Source organism: Epinephelus moara, chromosome 14 (assembly GCF_006386435.1).
Source record: "Epinephelus moara isolate mb chromosome 14, YSFRI_EMoa_1.0, whole genome shotgun sequence".
Taxonomy (NCBI): Eukaryota; Metazoa; Chordata; class Actinopteri; order Perciformes; family Serranidae; genus Epinephelus; species Epinephelus moara.
Window position 1 is genome coordinate 429,969 of NC_065519.1, and position 23,034 is coordinate 453,002.

A 23,034-nucleotide genomic window follows, 5' to 3' on the forward strand; every position below is an offset into this window, starting at 1 on the left:
CTCTGCTCATATTTCAGCCAGGATAAATCACACACAGTGTGTGGAGGCTTTATTGTCTTCACAATTTATTGTTTCTTATCTGTGAAATTAAAGTAAATCAAAGCTTTGTTTCCACTGAGGGAAATGGTTTCAGCTTACAGAGACAGACAGGAGGTCTGCGTCGCTGTGACGTGTGGTTACATTTCTGGGGAGGTGCACGTCAGGGTACAGCGTAGGTACGGCGCAGAAGTATAAATGATAAAAGTATAAATCCCACTTAACTCGGGAGAAACCACTTTTGTTACTGTTTTGATTGAGAGACCTGTAGCGACAGGAGATTAGATGCTGTACGTTTAATTGTTGCTGCCGACAGGAACTGTGTGACGGCATCATGTTCTTTCCTTTCATACAGGAAGGTCCAGTGGAAGGAAGCACTGAAGCATCCTTACATACAACTGGACCAGCTCCTGTCATGGCTGCCACTCAGAGACTTCTGGGTAATTCCACTCAGTTAAAAACCTTCCTAAACAAAAGACTAACCAACAGCAGCCCCAGTTTAACAGAGTGTGGAGTGCTGACAAACTGTATTCTGAAGATAAACCTCAGCACTGATCTGAGGTCTGTGTGAGGGAACCTTTGGGAATAAGAGCACCTGTCACCTTCATCACTGTACAACTGATTAACTTCACCCGTTAAATATAAAGTGTTAATGTTTCGAACAAACCTGTAAATCCCCGTTCACTCACCTTCACTGTCACATTCATTGCATACAAAGTTACTGTTTCACCAAACACAACTCCCACTTTCACCACATGAGCAGAATAAATGGGGCTTTAAGAGCATGACAGGTGGATAATTAACAGCTGATACGGTGCAAACATTCACCACCTACAGCTGAACAGTACGAGCATTTGTCTGTCGACGGTTTCCTCCCGCCCTGGATCTGTGTTTGCATTACATCACAGGATAAATGATCAAATCAACAGAAACCTAATGGTCTAATATTTGGTATAGTTGTAGTTACTACATGGTTGTCATCATGAACAGTAAAATGTGAACCAGGCTGTAGAGGAATTTATCATGTGTACATAAGGAGGGGATCAGGTTGGCCTTGACTTTGTTTTTATCTCCTTCTTGATCATTTTAGTTTGCCCCTGCCCTCGTCTCCTCCCTCCTTCCCTTCAGTACACCCTCCAAGGAAACTATGAAGAAGGAAAGGTCGTGACATCAGAGTCAGCGTTCATGGAGCCAGAGGTCAAAGCATCAGGTACAGCAAATCAAACTATGACCCATCATATCTTTGTTGTTCCACCTTTGACTGACAAATCCTTCCACCTGATTAAGAAACTCACATTATGTGATGTTGACTGACTTTTTTTTATCTAAATGTGCACATTTGTTTTCCCAGTTACTGGTGTCCTGACAGATCATGTCTCCGTCTGTTAGCTGCGTCTCAAGCTCCTGTTGGCTCCAGTAGTATTGTGGGCTACATGAATCTGATTATGAACTGTTAAGGACATGTAGTGACAGTCAGGATGGCTAACGTTAGCCAGCTCTGTATTGTTTCCTAATATAATCAGGAGCTGGTGCTAATCACCACATTACTATAAATCTGGACTTTTATCACTTAAAGGTACTTCGTCAGTGAACTGAGTTAGCATTTGCACTTTGTTTAGCTAACGTTAGCCTGCCATATATCTGTTGAATCAAAAATTAGATTCAAAGCTCAGCGCACTTCCTGGGTGCCTCTCACTCTACTCATTAGAAGCCCTTTTCACACAGAGATGGCGCTATAGAGCCGCTACGACGTCCCGTCTTTACGCCTCCTTCACATTTTTAGGCAGAACCAAACAATGGCGCCATCATGTGGCTCCAGTGTGTGATGTCAGACAGCATGATGACATCACAGTCAAAAGAGGTGTGACATGTAACACAACAGTGTTGACATATAACATACGTGTCAGCAGCTCTTTATAAACAATAACAATGACATCACATGTCAATAACAATCATTTAGCGTCCCTGTTATATGGCGGCTGATCTTGTCCTCTGCTCCGAGGGTAAGGAGCTCCTGGACCTCATTGTTTGAGTTCGCTGCTAACTGCTAACAGCTGCTGTTCTTCGTCTTTGAGTTCGCTGCTAACTGCTAACAGCTGTTGTTCTTCTTCTTTGAGTTAGCTGCTAGCTGCTAACAGCTGCTGTTCTTCTTCTTTGAGTTAGCTGCTAACTGCTAACAGCTACTGTTCTTCTTCTTTGAGTTTGCTGCTAGCTGCTAACAGCTGATGTTCTTCGTCTCTGAGTTAGCTGCTAGCAGCTACTTTTTAAATCTCCTGCGGTGGGTCGCATACAAAGACGTCATCAAAATGTCACACCTGTCCTGCAGCTGTCCTGTTTATACAGACATCCTTTCGGTGCTGTAAATACCTCCTGTGACGGCTTTAAGTCGCAACAACTCTGTCCCTCCTTCCACAATTGTACCTTTAATACAAAACAGCGACACAGAATAACTGCGTGATATTCCCAACCTGTACCGGCTGAGTAAAAGAGGCCAGTGTAACACAATATAGGTGTGTACGCTACCACTGACAATGACCCTGGAGAAGAAGGAAGATGGTCATTTTAAATACATACTGCAAAATAAAGGGAGTTCTGTTTTTGAAGGAGACTTGCATTTTAGATTTTATATTGGGACCACATTGCACCCTCACAAAGAGTCTTTCACAAGATGGAATAAACACAGTGAACCTGTGTGTGATCACCACAAAGACCCAGCAGGGCCTCTACTCCATCGTCTTCACTGTCTAAAAATTAACCTTATATTCTTTTATTTTCCTCTGTTATCTGTGTCAAATAATAAATCTGACAGAGCTGCATTGCCTCGTGTCACAGATACAGTAGGTTACTGTGCAGTATGAATAAACTAAGCGTCCATGGCCTTTATATTTAAGACAGCAGACAGAAAAACAAGAAAAACAAGCTTGTTTAATTCGATTTGGATTAAAGACATTCATGAGATTCATGAAACTGTGTCTACTCTAAATTTGGTTCATAATAAATCAGTCGAAAGAGGAGGGAAGAACACACAAAAGGCCCATTTAGTGAAGCTACGATGTACAGGAAATGTTATGAATGCTCACATTTTTCTTCTGGATAATTTTACAGGGAGGCAGCGGCAGCCTCGAGGTTTGATTAGAGACGAAGGCTTGTGACCAGTAAATAATAAATCTGAAGTACAGAGTGACTTCAGGGATCTGACAAAGAAACTCCTATTCTACATCAGCAATTACCACCGCGGTCCCCGAGAGCGTGGAGGCAAACACAGCGCACAGCCAGCTTCACTCAGTCTGAGTCACTTCAGGCCGCTGCAGACACACTGACTGCAGACTGAACGTATGGATGAGGCCTCAGAGTCCTCCTTGTCATTGTGATGCGTATGGCACACGTGTCACTGCATTAACCTCTTGTTACGAACGAGCTGAGGTCTCAAGACGGCATATTAACGTGCCATCAGGACGTAATGAAAACGCAGGACGACGGGGCGGCCTGGTGATTACAGAAGCTATACAGGAAGAGGACGGTCACAAGTTCAAAACCCTGAAACATCTACACGTCAAGTCGAAGGAAACATGAGTGTGACCTCACGAGCCCCGACAAAGTCACTCATGGTTAATCCCCCGCTGAATGTTGGCCGAACGCCTGAAATGCAAATGTAATCAAAGAGTTTGGGTTCGGATGAGCTGGCGGCCAAGAAAAATTAAGACTCACGGCTGTGAATCGATACTCGGTGGCGTGGTTATGCTGACTAAAACAATAGAGCAGGAGTATTGGATTTCTCACAGTTACTTTGCCGTTTATGTTCATCCATCATCTCGTGGATCCTGTACGGTCCGAACACTGGACGGTATCTCAGTGAAGGACTGCAGAGCACAGCCAGTCTACAACAATTATTATGAGCAGCTTTGACAAACTGCCTCGCAGCCTCGGTTTTCACAATCTGTCTCTCAACTGTGCACAACATATTCATACTGTCTGAATAAAATCAGGTGCTACAGGTAGTCTGTTACACCATGATCACTCCAAAGTATGTTTTTACTGCTCGGTCCTTCTGTCTCAGGCTCAGCCACAAAAAAAGGTTCCCCTTCTGAAACAAAACTCATTCAACCAAAAGAAATCCACCTAAATATACGTCATTTTACTGAAAACTACGTCCCTTATCTTTTCATTTACAAGACGCTCTCAAAGGTTTTCTGAGCTGATTAAAGAATTCAGTAGACTCTTTCAGAAAGTCTTTAAACAGCAGCAACGTCCTGGTCTGGTATCAAAGTCCTGGTCTGGTATCAAAGTCCTGGTCTGTATCAAAGTCCTGGTCTGGTATCAAAGTCCTAGTCTGTATCAAAGTCCTGGTCTGGTATCAAAGTCCTGGTCTGGTACGTGTCCCCTGGTGTTGGATTTGCTCTGTACTTACTGTCCTTCGATCAGCCAGGTGCACTTAGTCTTGTACTTGTAGTTTCCTGGACCGTCAGTCAGGTGACCAGAGGGCCCCGTCAACCTGAAAGAGAGGAAGAGGAGAGAAGAGAGATTCAAGGTTAAAGATGAAGATGTAAACTGTGTCCTCTGCTCCAGCAGCAGTCCGGGTGTGACGTGATGCTGCAGGTAAGTGAGGTGAAACAACTGATGGCACCAATGACTCCCCGTGAATCACAGCAAATATCACACACAGAGAGTTACAGACTTTATACAAGAACGTTCAACATGTGCACTGAGAAGTGTGACTGAGAACATTGAGGGAATTAAAAGGCAGGAATAACAAGAGTAGACAGCTCAGTGTCTCCATGTGGAACTCGTCATTATCACAGGATCATGTTTTCTTACCAATCAAACTGTTAAATGATGAAAATCAGTTTAATCTCATTCGAATTTCACACAAAATAATCGACCTTTTCTAATTTTTATCTGCAGTAAAAAATCCCGAGGGTATTAAATTTACAACCTCGACTCCAATAAAGTTGTGACACTGTGTAAAATCTGAATAAAAACAGGACGCCATAATTTGCAGATCCTCTTTGACCTACATTCAACTGAACACAGTTTAAAGATATTTAATGTTCACACTGATTAAAGGTATTGGTTTCACTTATTCTGAATCTGATGCTGCGACACATTCGATCACACATCGCTCTTGACCTTTGACCACCAAATCTAATCATCTAATCAGTTCATTGTCGAGTCCAAGTGAACGTTTGTACCAAATTTTTTAATAAATTTCTAAAGGTGTTCCTGGGATATCATGTTCACAGGAATGAGACAGACGAGGTTCCAGTGACCTCTGAGTGTGTCTGAGTAAAGTTTGTGCCAAATTTGACAAAATTTCCTCAAGATCTACATGAGATATTGCGTTTACAGGAGGGAGACGGATGTAAGGTCACAGTAACCTTTGACCTTCGTCCACCAAATTCTAATTAGTTTATTCTTCAGTGGATGTTTGTGCCAAATTTATAGAAGTCATCTATATTATTGCCGGTGCGGGGGCATAAAAACAGAGCGCAATGACTGACAGATCTGTTGAGACCTGTATTCAATTGAAAAAAGTATAAAGACAAGAAACTGGATGTGTGTATGTGTGTGTGTGTGTGTGTGTGTGTGTCGGTGTATGTGTAAACATTTATATGCTGCTAACTGGATTGCTCCAACAAAGTTTGGTTGTGTAACACACAGTGACAGAAAAAGATCTATTTAATAAACTTTATGGGTTTTTTGTGAATAAAAGTTATTTATTCTGAATCTGATGCTGCAACATGTTTCAAAAAAGTTGGAACGAGGCTTTTTTCTGGCACAGGACAAGTTAAGAAGATAAAAGAAAACAGATCTAAATATTTCATTGATCATGTTTATGTCGTATGAAAATCCTTTGAAAATAATATTTCACCCCAAAAACAGAATTAATATGTTGATAAGTTAGAATTAAATGGGTTTTTTTGGTCTGACGTGATTTGACCCAGTTCTGAAGAACAGGTGACGTGTAATGTAGACATGATAACACACACACACACACACACACACACACACACACACACACACACACTCTGTTGTTACACAAGAGCCCGTCAGCAGCAGGTAAACACTAACTTCACTTTTCACTACACGCAGCTCGGCGGCAGAACATGAGAGCTGAGATGATTAAACCTCACAGCAAATGATTACGTGAAGCCGACACCACGACGGACACAAACAGTGTAATAGTACAGTACGGCGCCCAGCCTGTGTTATTGCCTGATCAATTCCAGCTTGATGACACAGCAGCGGAGGAGCTGAGCTCCACAGGGGACACTTAGACGCAGTCACAGATTGTATCATTACTGATGTAGGTCTCAGGGTGCCGTGAGTCCGCTGACACGCCCAATCACAGCCCTCCAAAACAGTCTCTGAGCAGCTTCAGTCTGCAGAGGACTCACTGCTGCAGGAGACACTTACAGATCTCTGCAGCGCCGTGTCAACAACAAAAAGACTTTTTACTAAATATTAATTTGTCTCAGATGAATCTTCTTCTTTTATTTACATCATCCCACTTCTAAACCAGGGCGTTAATATTTCACGACTGCAGCACAGACCTGATAACACAGTCAGAAGATTCGGGGAGATCCCTGCTGTGTGTTGCATAACAAAGGTTTTTATTCGCAGCTAGGCAACAAGTGTGCTGCAACTTCTTGTTATTGAAAAGTTTAGCCGGCAACCATAGCTGCAGAGGTGCAGGCCAGGCCAGCTGTGTGGGCTGGGCGGCTCAAGGTCAAAGGCTAAGGGTGTTGTTAAGTTAACGAGGACTTTACAGGCCAAACATATGACTCTATGTTACAGCAATGCTCCTCTGCAAATAAAGAGTTTAACCAGCACACAGGAATTATTCCTGTAACCAGCTCCGTGTTCTGACATCAGGAGGCTCTGCTGAATGTTGCTGCCTCACTGTTTGTGTTTTAAGAGAGCAGCTCTTTCCTCTCTGCAGGTCTCAGTGGTTAGCTAACAACTACACTAACGCTGTAATTACAGCTCTCTCGGTGCTAATACAGCCGGGGCCTGCAGGGACGCTCAGCCGGCAGACAAACAGCCCCCTCAGAGGGCGAGAGGCTCCTGACTCCTCTGAACCTGACACACCGCCGCTCTCAACACCACGACTCAAACTGCTGCTTGTTTAGAGCTTTCTTAAATCACACTGAGCAGAATGAACAACCAATAATACTACAACTACTACTACTACTACTACTACTGCAGCTGGGGGACAAACATCCCTCTGAAACAAATGAATTCATGTTTTAAAAGTAGTGACCACATAAAAACAATTAAAGGCGCAGTTCACTCAAATAACTACGGCTGCCTATCGTTTGACACCAGTACCGTTAAAGGGCGCTATGCAAAAGAGTACGTGTTATCTTGACCAGTCTTTGACATGGAGGCTGAGTCCTTTGTAGCAACTCGAGTTCAGTTTCTACTGCGTGTTTCCCCCCTCCTCTCCCACCTTTCCTGTCCTAACAATAAAGGCAAAAAACACAGAGGTGGCTAAGCCGGTGGCTAACAGCTAACGGTGCTAACTACATAAACAGCACCAAAAACAGCAACAGTGCTGACAGAGCAGTGTTACCCTGGGAGGGACCAGAGCGTGAGTGCTACGCCTCTGCGACAACACAATCCAGATACTGATTGAGCACAATGCAAAGTGGCAGCAACGAGCCAGACAGTGAAATACACACAAATACTAACATGGTCGCACAGCTGGACATCACACGTAGAGAGATCGTGACTTCATTCTCTGCTCAGGACGCCATTACTCCACTACACCTTTACATAGGTCCCTTTTACGCTGCCTGTCAAGGCGGGAATATCACACCATTATGTCGCCTCGCCGTTCTCTATATAAGGTACCATCGTAGAGTGGGGGGACAGAGTGGTCTCACCTTTACTCTGTCACAGGAAGTAGAAACAGCACTTCATACCTGTCCTGCTGGCTTTCTGTATAAACCAGACAGCCAGCAGGACGGGTATGAAATTTGGGCGACGTGTTATGTTTGCGACCCACTGGGGGAGATTTAAAGAGTAGCTGTTAGCAGTTAGCAGCTAACTCAAAGAAGAAGAAGAACAGTAAATGTCCACAAATAGTGAAAACAATGAGGTCCAGGAGCTCCTTACCCTCGGAGCAGAGGACGAGATCAGCCGCCATATAACAGAGACGCTAAATGATTGTTAGTGACATGTGATGTCATTGTTATTGTTTATAAAGAGCTGCTGACACGTATGTTATATGTCACACCAGAGGCCGACACTGTTGTGTTACATGTCACGCCTGTTTTGATTCTGTGATGTCATCATGCTGTCTGACATCACACACTAGAGCGACATGATGCCGCCGTCATTTGGATTTGTGTAAGAATGTAAAGGAGGCGTAACAAGGGGACTTCGTAGCAGCTCTACAGCGCCATCTCTGTGTGAAAAGGGCTCATGTGTCAGCCCTGTGACAGTCAGGCAACCTGTCCAAGATGTACCCCAATGTCAGCTGGCTCCAGACCAGCCACGACCCCGAGAAGGATAAGCAGTTACACAAAATAAATATAATAAATTCTTCTCCATTCGGTGACTTTTTAAACGCAGAAGCCTCAGCAGCTGTTGACACTGTCACTGGCAGACATTTTGTGTTCATCTAAAACCATGTGGCAGTAAAAAAAATAACTGAAGCATTCATGTTATTACGAGGAAACACATAACGGGAACTTCAGGACAGCGATCTGTACCTGAAACATGTTTGGGACCAAAATGGGAACTGAAATGAACCAAAAGCAAACCATTAACTAAAGGTCACCAACCATCTCCAAACCTACCACGGCCTTTGACTGATTTCCAGAATCAACACAGATTTTAGGCAATTTAAGTTCTCAATCATCATCAGCCACGCCAGTTATCTATAATACTGAGAGACACAGCTTGACTTTTAAATTATAAATTAAATATGATGATTTTTTTAATTTTATAACCAAAATGTTCAGTTACCTTTATTTATTTATTTTTATTTTTTTTAATCAAAAATTGAACACAAAACCTCTCTTGTTCAATGATTATCTGAGATCTGAGAGAAGTAAAATAACTAGAGACCAAAGTTTTCCTAAACTAGGTCACCAATCTAAAGCACAGGGTGTGCCTCAGATGGGTTAATGGTCCTGTAAAGTGATGGACGAGCGGTTAATGAGCAACTGTCACAAGATATCAAAACTGTCCTGAGATAAAAAACAATCCAGCAGGAGACTTTCCTTCGTTTTATTGGACCCACATTGATCCGAGCGCAGCTTTACATCAACAGTGACGTCGGGCGGCGTGCAAACAGTCTCCCTGCAGCAGAGCCAAGTGGTCTGCAAATGGCAAAGTGCTGCAGTCTGAGAGCAGAGCAAACACCATCTCTCATTCAGAGGCGACAACAGCCGCTGCTCAGCGGCACAGAGAGGAGGCGAACAGAGCATGCTCAGACGGAGAGTAAACGCCACAGAGGCGAGAGGCTTCTCCCCTCAGACCGTCTGCGCCGACACAGGAAGCTGCTGAGATGAGACTTTAAATCTATTAGGGAATATTTTGGGGGAAATCACACTTTTATTGCTGTGTTATATCCCAACAGAGTGGTGGACACATAATGTGATCATCTCACATGATTCTGAACACGTTAGCAGAAACAAACTTTCCTTAATATCAAAATGTTTCTGAGGGACGCTGAGATTACTCCAAAAAATCATCCCACCAGATTCTGTAATCAACAACCAATATGTTCTCCTCCCTTCTTCATGCTGCCAGAAACATTTACAGAGATACATCAGACAACACAGGATGATGTGAAGCCAATCAGCAGCAGCAGCAGCAGGAGGAGGAGGAGGAGGAGGAGGAGGAGGAGGAGGAGGAGAGCTGTGAACCAAACATGGCAACAAATCGACAAAGTCTGAGCGTCCAAAACAGCTTCATGAAACCATAAGTCAGTTTAACTATATCATAAATATTTCATCAATTGTTTGCAAGTGGATATTTTCCAAGTTCCGAGCGTTGGCACCTCAGAGCTTCACCTGAGTTACAGCTGCAGATTGAGGAGAGGGTTTTTAATGTCCTGTAATTTATCCTGTTCTGTATCTGCCTTAACCCTTCGAACTCAACAGAAACAGTCAGCCAATGCATATTTGGTGTTTTGATATATGAGTATCTTCAAATGCTTCATATTTCTAAAATCTGTGAAACCTGAGCTTAAAGGATATGTAAGTCAATAAACCATAATAACTGATCTAAGTACTGAAACTGTGAAATTAAAGAAAAAAATACAAAAATCATTTTTTCATCAGATTTTACACAATAAAAACAACAAAAAAACTCTCTACATTATTTCCTTTTTGAGATATGCTCATGTTTTTGCACCACATGTAACGTAGCGAACTATCGTCAGCGTACGTGATGTCTTAGCTTTTGGCTGCAAAAAGAATAAATGCTCTAGCTATTAAGATTTTAATTTCCGATCGATATATACTTAACGATTAACGACAACCTGCGGCTATTAGGGAAAATTCCTGGGGAAATTATGGCGTAAAAATGGCAACATACCAAGTTTGCACAGCGTGTAAAGTAAGGTAACATAAGGTCATGACACAATGACGTGAAAGACAGAAGCCTTTAGCTTTCTGCTGCAAAAAGAATGAATGCTCTAGCTGTTAAGATTTTAATTTCAAATCGATATATATATATATATACGTGATCATGCAAACAACAATCTCCTGCGGCCTATTTTAGATCTATTTAAACAGGCTCATACAAACGACAACCTCCTGCAGTCGTCCACTGGAGCTCAGTTTTTAAAGGGTTAAAATTCCTCCCATCTCTGCTGACACTCTGCAGATTCACCTCGTCTGCACAAATAAAAATGTGTCCTTTGATATTCACCGACATGCTGAGAGCAGTTTACTGCAGATATCTGTATCGTCATTCAGATGTTTGAGTTTGTTAAATCGTCGTCTGACAGTAAACAGATCCATCCATCCATCCATCCATCCATCCATCCATCCATCTAGCATCTATCTGCCTGTATAACTTCCTAAACTCCACCTCTAACAGTGGGTGGCTGTGGATGGGGGGGGTGGGGGGTGCCTCTGCATCAGCCAGCTGAAAACAGAATAAATCGGCAGCACAGCAGGGGGGCCTTTAGTCTCTGCAGAGGGCAGCAGGCTGGTTGCTCAGCGGGGCCTTTAGTGAAGCGAGGTCGGCCTTCAAACTGGTTCCAGAGAGCGCCTGAGGATGATGAGGACGAATACACAGACGACACAAGAGACGAAGACAAAGGCTGCACAGAGCTGCACGATGGAAAATACCAGAAGCAGAGTTGCTCTGAGGTCAGGACGGATGAATCCACGGAGCATCAGTGGATCAGATATATCGTTTAAAACTGAACCCTGGTGAGGACTGCAGATCCTCAGTGATTCAAACTGAAAGATTAATCAATCAGTCGACTCACAGAAAATTAAAAAGGTACACTGAGGAGTGTTTGATCAGGGCCGAGCGCTGGGCCTCGTTCACCAGCTGTTCTTCACAGTTTTTGGGGATTTATTGTTTGGTAAAATCAGAATCGACACAAATTAAACACATCTGATAAATGTGTGATAAATATCTGGTCCTTGTGTTTTCTTCAGTCCTACAGCTGTTTATATGATTATTTATAATACTTTTAATAATTATTGTCATTATTTTGAAGCATGATGGTCTGTTAAAATAAATAAAGAGTAAATTAACACTTCATTTACTTTGGAATCACGCCATCCAATAATCAGAGGTATTTACAGGCCCTCGGTCGACTGGCACAGTGGCACATTTACTAGGGATGAGTGTTATGACCCTAAAATAAAATCAAGATATTTCAGGGTGTTTTTGAAATAATAATATTCTTGATGATATCATAAAATATGGAAAATGATTCATTACTGAATTTAAGACCCAACAGCTGCGACAGAACAGGTGTTACAGTCTTAAATGTGAACATAAAGGAAACAGTTTGTCAGTCAAAACTCACAGAAATCATCTGTAAACAACAACAATAACGATTCTGTGTTAAATATAAATGGTACAGCTAAATAAAATCAGCTGCTAATTACTCTTAAAGCAGATGTTCTCACTGTAGCTTGTGTCACATGGTACCGGCTGTTCATTAAACATTTGTCTCAGGACAAACAACAACGCCACTGATTTACTGAGGTCGCCCACATGTTTGGACTGAACTCTCCCAATTTAGTTTCTACACACGCTTGTTGTTGCCGTGCCTGACGGTGTGACGTCATTGTGTCAACAAGTCGAAATATTGCCATCATCACGATACAAGTTCTTCTGACCATATTAAAAATGATACTGGTTTATGACCTGGCACATCCCTAATATTTCCTGCTGCATGGAGCTCTGAGGAGGGAATGTGTCTCGATCTATTCTCAGAGAGTGATGAAGGTAACCCTCCTCATTCAGTGGTCAGTGTCTCATTTGTTTTATCTTCATCAGCTGTGCCCTCCTTGTATTATTCTATATCCACTCCTGATGCTACTAAATACGACAGATCGTTTGGTGCTCACTTCCTGCAGAAGTGTTTTGAGTCCATCACGCTGTAGATTTAAGTTTCAGTTGGCAATTCTTGACGTAATTCTCTCAACTTTTCCTTCAGCATGTGTGCTAACACGGCCCTGCAGTCTCAGGGCCCTCTATGGGGACTGACGGGCCGTTTATTGATGCTAATTAGGATCAGCTGGCCGAGCTTTCAACTCCTGATGACCATGGCATTCATCATTATAACAACACAGGTACATATAATTCTGCAGCTGCTTGAATCTGATGTAGAGTTCTCTGAGGACCTGGGCGGGGCGACATGGCTCAAAAATAATATCACTCCTTATAAAAAGAAAAAAAGAAGAAGCTCCAGATGATGTCAGATCACCTGACACATGATGTCATCATGGGAACTGTTTCTGGTGTTCGGATGATGGAGTTTGTTTCACGATGTCACACTTCAAAAGACAAAACCACGCGCCATCGATATGCGATTAAAGATGAGCAGGACGTTCAGTGACTTTATTAGATATACAATAACTGCATGAGACGTTTGGGGAGTCGGTCAGAGTCGGTGCCAAGACATGACCATGATCTGGATGCTCACAGTGTCTCTGAGCGGCAGGGACAAGGCATGTATTCACCACCACCCCGTGTCCTAACTGCGACCCTACTACTAAACAATCTGATGTCTGCACTGGCTCCATGTCACACTAATAAAAACAGCACAGTTGTGTGTCTTTGGGACCGTTTGTGCCGCGGAGGATAAAGCTGCTCTTTGTAGCCATAATCTGATCAGAGTCAGTATCAGATACTGTTCGGCCTGAAGGCAACACTCATCAACACTACGATGAACACTTAGGTCTGAGCGATGGTTAACCAGATTAATGTGGCTTTTCACATAAATACAGAGACAGCGTTTTACAGTTTGTGTCTCTGAGAATCACAAACATAACTCAGCAGACAGTTTGACTCTGATTCTACAACTACAGATGATTTTCTACAGAGTGTGGAGGATTTTAATCGAATTTAATAAAATCTGTGTGTTCTGGTTCCCTCAGAATGAGTCGTTTATATCTCCACAGGGAGCAGGTCCTCGTCTACAGAGATCACCATGTTGCACCGCCATGTTTCTACAGGAGCCCAGAACGGACAAACCAAACACTAACACTGTTTAAAATAGTGTCACATATGTTTTAAGCACTGGGGAGGGACTTTTTTTAAGGGGCATACAACTTTGAGTAGTTGTATTTTATGTTTATTTTACCACCAATTTTTAAAGCCTTTCAAATTTGGGCTAGTCTCCAAATGGTGGGGCTACCCTTTGGCAAGTTTTGAAGAAAATATGCCTTCCAAATTTGAGCAATTTGCATTCCAAACTTTTGTTGCTATCTTTTGGCAAGTTTTGAAGAAAATGTATCTTCCTAATTTTAGCGATTTGCCTTCCAACTTTGTCCAATTTTCCAATTTTTGGCTCTAAACTTTGGCAAGAAGAAATCATGCCTTGTAAATACAAATGTCCTTTACATAAAACAATCTTTTTTTTACAAAATCTTAAAAACTCCACTGGTCACTAAACTTTCAAGAGACTGTTTGTCCTTTTTAAAGAAAAAGAAAATAACAAAAACGTTTAAAAATCACCTTCAACGTGACGAGCCACACCTGCATGTTTTCTTAAATAATCTGCAAAATGACACCAGTTATCAGCCAGAAACTGTAAAAACAGATTTTTTTGTTGGATTTCTCAACTGCCAACAGTTCTTGGACACATCGTGTGTGACGAACGCTTCCTTCATCAAAAAACAAACAAACAAAACACTCTCACACAACAATCTGAGCTTAAAATAGTGATACGTGATCAAAATCACTTTATTCTACATCTCATTTTTGTTTGCACAACAAGAGTTAAAAACTGAGGCTTTTTCCAACTCCAGGATTTCATCTTCAACTTTGACCTTTCAAACATCAAAGGGTAAGTTTTAAAAATCTGATAACTCATTTATGGTGGAGGGAGGCTCATGGAAAAATATCTGGAGCTTCAGGGAGGGTCACACCTCAGCCTCCTCTCTCCTCTGATAAATACAGAACAGTCCCTGATGGGGATCCAAATAAATAAATGAATAAATGAAATGAAGGAAATGTGTTTGTTGTCTTGTTTTATTGGGAATCAGGGTGAGCTGACCGTTTAAAGGTAAAGACAGTAAGTTAAGGTTTGGTTTGACGGTGGAGCACAACTTGATTTTGCAGACATCTGTCGTGCTGTCACAAACATCAGGAACATATCTGCATTGATATTGTGATATTGATTTCAGCCATGTTGCCCAGACTGTCAGAGATCACCTCTCTGAGTCCCGTGGGAAAGAGTCACACACTCACAACCACAAGTTCATAATATCCTCAGATTAAAAACAAATCTGATCCTGATGCCATAAAACAACAACAGAACACACTCGTCTGTTTCTGTCCCGCCTCCTTCATGTTGATTTTGGCCCTCATGGCGAGTGGGGACTCCATCTTGGCAGGACGCTGCCACAGAAAGCTGCTTTTACCAGCATTCAGCCGGCCTTGTATGGTGGCATTGTCTGTATGCTAAACACGGCCGTGGACCGCAGACTCTCCCCGAAAAACTATCGGCCCTTTGACCGCGGGAACAAAACAACACAGCCCTGATCCCGGGCAGATCTGGCACCACGCAGCTCAAAGTTTACCATCGCATTTAATGATAATTAGCCCGACGGAGCATCACTGATAACGCTGCACGCTGTGGCGCAGGAGAGCTGAGGCCTTTTACTGTGATGTCAGAGCCCTGCGGTGTTATTAGTGAGGCTCAGGGTCAGACTATCAGTCCTCCAGCAAACAGGAAACAGCACCACAACCTCTCCGACAGACTCCATCTTTACACTCTCGTACACAGCTGAGGTTCAGAATAGAAACAGATGATTAAACGCCGGTCAGCTGCTTTTAAAAGTTCAGCTGGAGAAGAAACTTAATAACAACCGACAAAACTAAAGTTCAGCTTTAATAATCCCCACAGGGGCCGCTCATCCTCGGCCCTCGGCCCTCGGCCCTGTGGGCAGCGCCAACACTGTGCTCAGACACCAACTCCAGATACAAAGAGATGGCTCAGATATTTTAGAAGTAGGGTTGTATGAGGTACTTTTACACAGACAGTATATCACATACAGCACATGTCAGTGGGCACGCCCCCAGTTTGGAGAAGCAGGAAGGAGTGTGACATGGAGGCTAATCTGCTGCTGTGGACGGGTCAGCGACAAGATGTATTTTAGCCACCTAAATAAATCAATATCAGTTTAAGTGTACGCTATATTGAGAGCATTTTCACTGCTTTACCTTAACGTCAGACAAGCGACCAATGAAATCTTGCCGACTAATGACCTTCCTGGTCGACTGTCTGGGGGCAGCCCTAACAACGTGATCTTTTATGAACCATAACCAAACTGTGAACCTGTTTTAATGGCATCACAGTGGTTCTTATCTCTGACAATCAAATGTCTCAGCAACTAATCACATTTTCAAAAACGACAATGATTCAGTGATGAAAATAATCCCTGACAGCAGCTTCAGCTCCACCTGAACCAGGACTTCCAGGCCAACATCTGAGCCACCACGTTACCCAGGATGCAGCTGGTGGCCAGTGATGATTTCCCCACAGTGACAAACCGCTCCAATTAATACCTGAGTGCAACGAGCTCGCAGATTTTAAACCACGACCAAGACGAGCTCTTTCATCCAGAGAGCACTCAGCCCTGTCGTTGAAGCATTAGCAGCTCAGCAGCCTCATTCAGCTGCCTCCATTTTACCTGTTCGGATACGCTCGTCGATCAGCCGTGCTAATGTGCAAATAGTTCCAGCTTCCCTTTCCTTGACCGTGACCGATTTCCAGGGATGCATAACACCGCGGGCCCCCTACCAGCTCCGCTTTACGACCTGGCAGGCTGGCACTGCGCTGACACAGCATGACACACAAGAGCACGTTTTCAAAAAGAGGAAAAAACTCCCTGCTTCTCCTAAAACACACATTAAGCAGAGGCCTGGCAGCAGGACAGCACCCTGACGGACACGTTGGAGCTCAACACACAAATGCTAGCTCATCACAATGTTGGAACAAGATCAGCTCGCTAAAGAATGAAAAAAGACAGAAAGCAGATGTGTAACATTTCTGTCTGAGGTCGACCCGAGGAAGTCAGTTCTGATTAAATGCTTCTTTGTGTTATTGTGTATAAAACAGTGTATTGATCACTGATTTAGTCCAAATGAAGTTGTCGTCAAGTTCAGGAGACAGTTTTCCTCAGCAGAGCATCACTAACACAAACTCCAGTCATGTGAAGTGTCACAGAGGACGAGACGTGCAGCACAGACTGTCTCAAGATTCTCACTGACATCTGACATCTGCACACTGCCATGTTTGTAACGCAGCTATAACGCAGGACGTCACTGTGTTTTGTATAGATCACACTGGGGCCCACACAGTGTGCAGAGAGGGTGCGAGACAGAGACAGAGAGGACGGGGTCGTTCTCTCCTCCCACCTCTCAGATGTTCCCACTGTCGGACCGTCAGCACTAACCTCGATGTCTCGGCTGTAAAAACGCAGAGTGCCTTCAGTGCGTGTGCGTGCGTTTGACCTCTGACCTGCTGTCATCCTTTTATAACAGTCATCTGAACGTGTCAGTGGGTCAAACATCATCAGGTCACCTGCTGTATCTCAGAGTCACGTAAAAATCTGAAAGACACAAACAGTCACACACTGAACCCTGAGCTACGCTCTCTGCTGATCTGCAGCGGCCAGCGCCTCCATGCACACTCAGCTGAGGGGACGCCACAACTCACCGTCCTCACAATACAACCACAGGGAGCGTGTCTTCAGACATAACCTGACTGTGAATAAATAACCGTAACTGTCTATAAAAGCACAGAAAGTAAAATAAAGCGACTGTTAATGCCCAAAATATTAGATGATTCATGACAGAAAAATAACAGCTGTTGCGTCTCTGAGCAGATGAATCAAAACACAACATGGTCCAACAGGATGTACCAACATGCACACGTTACTGTGGTTAAATTAAAGGAGAGTTCACCCAAATATTCTCAACTGTTGTCTGTTACACTGGCACATGGATGCATTTACAAAAACTAAAAACAAGATCACGTTAAAATATGCAGCCGACATTTATACACAACAAGTCAGTGTGAGCTCCTTAACTATTGGAGTTAATGTGATAACGTGATCATTTAATTATTTCATATGAACGTGACCTTATTATTCTTATTAACACTCCATTAATAAACAGTCAGACATTATTGTTCATCATCCACTAGATTAATCATTAAAAGTAGAAACTGTATTCTGTTTGTTTTCAGTGCGTCAGGAGTTTCAGATTCAGACTTTATTAATCCCAGCAGGTCCAATTTGTCTGAACAGCTGACCGTGCACACACACACTGTAACACACAGTAACACACAGTAACATGCAGACACCACATGAGTAGTGAATAAAAATAAAAAATATGTCGAGGAGTTCAGCAAAATAAAGGAATCTATAAATAGTAAAAGACGTTAATAGACTGATTAGCAATAAAAGAGATTTAAAAAAAACGATTAAAAAATATTTACAGAGAATTTAAAAGACAAACTGCAGAGGGAATAAAAGATTTTGAACAGCAGTCAGTTTTATAAGAAGGTAAAACGTAACGACGTCCTGAGAAAATTCACCTGCAAGGAAATATTTTCCAGAAGAAGCTAAAATACTGGCAGCTCTCTGGAGGATCTGTTGATTGCAGAAAGCGGTCAACTCCCGCTGTGTCACTGCTGTCTGATCTTAGAGCCGATTTCAATGAGTCTATTTAGACAGTTTGTGTCTTTGAATGTGAAACCAGCAGATAAATGAAAAACACAACAGGTTCTCCATAAAAGACTGACAGAAACATCGGAGGATGACGGGACTGATGGGAAAGGATTTAGTTTAATTCTCTGTTACCTCGCTTCACAGTATCTGAAGTGTTTACAGCTAATTTAAGATGTTCATCAATAAAGGTTCCTAAATATTTGCAAGAGGTAACGCTCTCACTAACAGAGGAGTTCACCACAAACAAAACTCTACAGGTGTTATTTGATAAATAATATGAAATAAATCAATAATACGACATTATTGTTTAGATAAATAATATTATAGTACAACAACACGTTTTCAGCACACTGTGTTTATTGAGACAAAAACAAAAGTTAATTTATTAAATGTAATGTATTCTAACATCTGATTTCTTCCATTCAAATAAATATTGTTAATGATATGTCACATGTAATCATGTTTAAATAATGTGGGTGATTAACAGACAGATGTAGGTTTAATATTTAAACATTTGGTGGGTTTAGTCCAAACAGTCTCTGAGTAACTGAGAAATGCAAAAAGTGTTGGTACTGGGTGGAAGAGGGGATGTTCACACCATTTGTTACCCTCTCTGTACCTGTAACACAAAACCTGTACTGGTGTCAAGGAAAAATTGATCACAAAAAGTGTTGCTGCTGTCCCCAGTCTCCCCTATTTTCTACTCTGCGTGTGTGTGTGTGTGTGTGTGTGTGTGTGTGTTACAGTGATGCTGACATGGACTCACTGCGTTATCTTAAATATTCTTTAAGTGACATAAAGACTTTAAATGTCTGTAATGTTACAGGACGGCACACGATAGCAGAACTCCTGACTGTACGACAGCTGGTTGTCTGAAGACATTCTGAGTTCACTTCAGTAAAATGTCCAATTTTACCTGAATGCATCAAGTAGGGGAGACTGGGGACAGATGCAACACTTCTTGCTCAGTTACTCTGAGATTATTTGGTCTCCAGCTGGTCCAGATGTCTCCTCAGTCATTAGTTCAGGGTCCACACTGTTTAATAAACTCAGTGTCACACTTGTGTTTAGACATGTTGTCGAGTTAGTTTGCTGTCTCTGTTGAGAAGCTTTCTGTTAGTCAGTCACTCTACAAGAAGAAAGGGCACTTCAAAATAAAAGCTGTGTGTGAGAAACTCACTGTAATTAAAATAAAGTGTTTTTTACAAACGTGACATGTTCACAAGTCAGTTGCTGTCCATTCACAATAAACATGCGACCCACTTTTAAACTGCCACCCACCAGTTGGGAACCACAACCTAAAGTTTATATATCAAACTTCTTTGTTAAATAAATTTAACAAATTATCTTCTGTTTTTTGTCTCCATATGCACAGTGTGCTGAAAACATGTTGTTGTACTTTAATATTATTTATTTAGTATTATTTATCAAATAACAATTATACACTTTTGTTTGTGGTAAACTCCTCTAGTAACCCTCCTCTTCCTCACTGCTGACATATAATAACAGAATAAAATTTCTATTTTTATTTATTCAGTGTATGATAAACAGTGATGGTTCACTATTTACTACACAATTGTGTTTTTGGTTGCTGAGTTAATGTTATGATCATTTCATTATTTCATATCAACGTAACCTTTTTATTGTGATCAGGGTTAGAGATCAGCAGCAGTTTCCAGTCACAGTGAAGTGGAGCTACAGTCCCAGCTGGACGAGGACATCTAACTGGTCTACTGTCCTTGTCCCAGTATACAAGCACGGGAGGGGAATCCATTTATTGAGCCAAGTATGTGCGACTCCTCTACGATAGGTGGAGATATGCCCCCTTTCAGCTTGTTAGTATTGGACCTTTTTCCTGTTGACCTATTACGTCACAGACCAAACAATGGACAAACAAGTTAGCTACGGTTAGCTAGCAGCTAACTGCTACCATGGTGGACAACTTTACAGCTCTGTACATTTGGTCCGTCCAAAAAGTCACGGCTCTGGATGTAGATTTCTCCATGTTGTCACCGGCTTCTTCTTCTCTTACACATTTAATGCTATTGGACTTCTGGGTCAAAGCCCGGGGCGGAAACTGTGGAGCATGCTCAGAGCGCCTCGGCCAGTTTGGGTCTGATTGACTGCATACATGCAGGAGTCACATGATCTGGGTGTGTTAGTCCCACTGTGACACATTCACTGCAGGACCATTTCACTCACACTGACATGTTTACAGGGATTTATATAAATCTGTTTTCTCTGTCGTCATGGAAACAGACTGAGTGACATGTGCATGTAGGAAAATACTGTTGTGTGGTCTGTTCTTACACAGACGCTTAGCTTAGCTAACATTATATCAGACGGGACAGAGCACCATGTGACCTGGACACACACTAACCACGTCACTTAGAAAAAACAAAACAATGATTCAAACTAAATAAGGTTTGATTCATTCATACAAAAGGTTTCAGGGGTCTCATTTATAAAACAATGCGTAGGATTTATACTAAAAAATTAGGGTTGCATGATAATGGATTTTTTTCCGATATCCGATATGTAACAACCTATTTGACCAATAACCGATACAGATATCGATATATACACTTTTTCCCCACCGAAGCTAATTTTAGTGATCATCAAGTCTCTTGATGCAGACTCTTATTGTGACGGTCCAGCAGCTGATGAAACATGAAATACAAAAGTCTGTAAAAATGTGAAATTGTGCAAAATAAGATAAAGCATGATGTTAGTTCATTTTAAAAATTCAATATCGGCCGATACCGATGACGTGCTGCTACTATCGTGCAACCCTACTAAAAATGTGCGTATGGACAAAAGCCAAAAATGGCGCCAAAAAATATTGTACAGTTTCTACAATCAGGCTCCACCTCAGCACCTGTGTGGCCAATTAACTGTCTCCAAAATGTTCATAAGCCTGGGTCAAAGTTTCTCCCGTCAAGGCTGTTCTGTTTAATAATCAGTCATTTTTATTGTTTTATCGGAACAAAAAAACATCAAATCGTCGACATAATATGGCCGAATAAAAACTGAAAAATAGGATACAAAGACTGAAGAGGTGACACAGCTGTATAGTCAGACAGAAGACAACACTAGACAAACTGACTGAAATAAAATTAACAATACTAAACAATAAAAGACATAAATAAATAAATTCAAATTGATTTTTAAGGATGTGAGGCAGCGTGTCAGCGTACAGCTGCCCGTCAGGTCTGTTTTATTAGATCACAACTTTAGCGTGGGAGGTTGCGTACGCCTCTGTCAGGCCTCGTTATGTGCGACACGTATAAGTGAGAGCTCAGGACAGCGTGACCAAAATACTGCTAACGAAAAAAAATACCTTAAAAAAATAAAACATTTTTACAATAAATGCAGCAGCAGATGTTGGATGTTAGGGGCTTCCTTGGAAGCTTTGGGACCACATTATCTCAGACATATAAAAATGTTTTATGTAAAGCACATTTGAAGGCTGTTAACAACGTAGTAAGATCTTTGGTGACTGGCTGCTGATATTTAAAGAGTCCAAGATGTAAAATCTAAAGGTGGGAATCACCAGAGGCTCCACCACACGATGTTATCACCATACATCAGTCATGATATAATATTATTGTGATTTTAAATGTGTTGCAATATTGCAATAAAATGTATTGTGATATATTGCCTTTTAAAACTGTAAATGATGTCCCTGAAAAGAAAACTTTGTAAATGTCGACAGTTTAATTGAATTAGAAAGTTTTATTTGCATTTTATCTGCAGCAAAATGTTTGTGGCGAACCAAAAAGCAATTTACTATATTATTCTAGAGGGCTACCTGAAGTTTAATTTGAATTTGTAATATTAATAATTAATATAATTTAAAAAATCAATAATTGGTGTCTGTGTGATGACACAATATTGACACACAGAACCATCGCGATATTGTGTTAAATTGATTTTGTTCCTCATCTCTAATAAAACCTGATCAGTCTCAGTTCACCTGCTGAACCACATCACCTGACCCTGACAGTGGTGATGGTCTCTCAGGTGAGCTCTCTGACTAACACACCTGTCTCTGAACTCACACACACACACACACACACACACACACACACACACACACACACACCATCAGAACCTCGAGACAGACAGGAGCAGCTTTATCCGGATCACTGTACCTGAATCTCCCTCCGCAGTGCTGGCATTGGTCCCCGACCCAGCCGGGGAAGCACACACAGTTCCCGGTGGCGGTGTTACACTGTCCGTTCATACACGGTTTGTCGCATTCCTTCGCCTCGGTGAAGCCGGGCAGCCCGGACAGCAGCCCGATAACGGACAGCAGCAGCGCGGTGGTCAGCATCAGCAGGCTCCGGCCCCGGCCAGAGCCCGAGCAGGCCCGCCGCGTCGCCCCGTACATTCTCTCACAAAAGATGGCTGCTAAAGGCAAAGAGCTCCGCTGCTTCGGGGGACGGAGGCTCAACGAGAGGCCGCTCGCTGTGCTTCGTGTGTCGGCGCGGAGCGGCGGGTTCTCGGGACGTAACGTTTAGTGTGTTCGGTGAGGCTGCTGATCGCTGGGTCCTCCGTTTACATCTTTCCAGTGGTTCCGTTTCCCCAGCGCCGCACCAAGCCGCAT

The 23,034-nt window shown here is 42.4% G+C and overlaps 1 protein-coding gene across 2 annotated transcripts in view; it reads right to left on the bottom strand.

Moving 5' to 3' along the window:
* Positions 1-23,034, bottom strand: part of atrn (attractin) — a 192,842-nt gene extending 169,808 nt beyond the window's left edge. For both annotated transcript variants that reach the window (XM_050062097.1, XM_050062096.1), the window contains exons 1-2: positions 22,580-23,034; positions 4,445-4,528 (exon numbers count right to left, since the gene is read on the bottom strand). In XM_050062097.1, the coding sequence (XP_049918054.1) occupies positions 4,445-4,528; positions 22,580-22,818 (323 nt within the window). In that variant the 5' untranslated portion in view covers positions 22,819-23,034. The remainder of the gene's footprint in view (positions 1-4,444; positions 4,529-22,579) is intronic.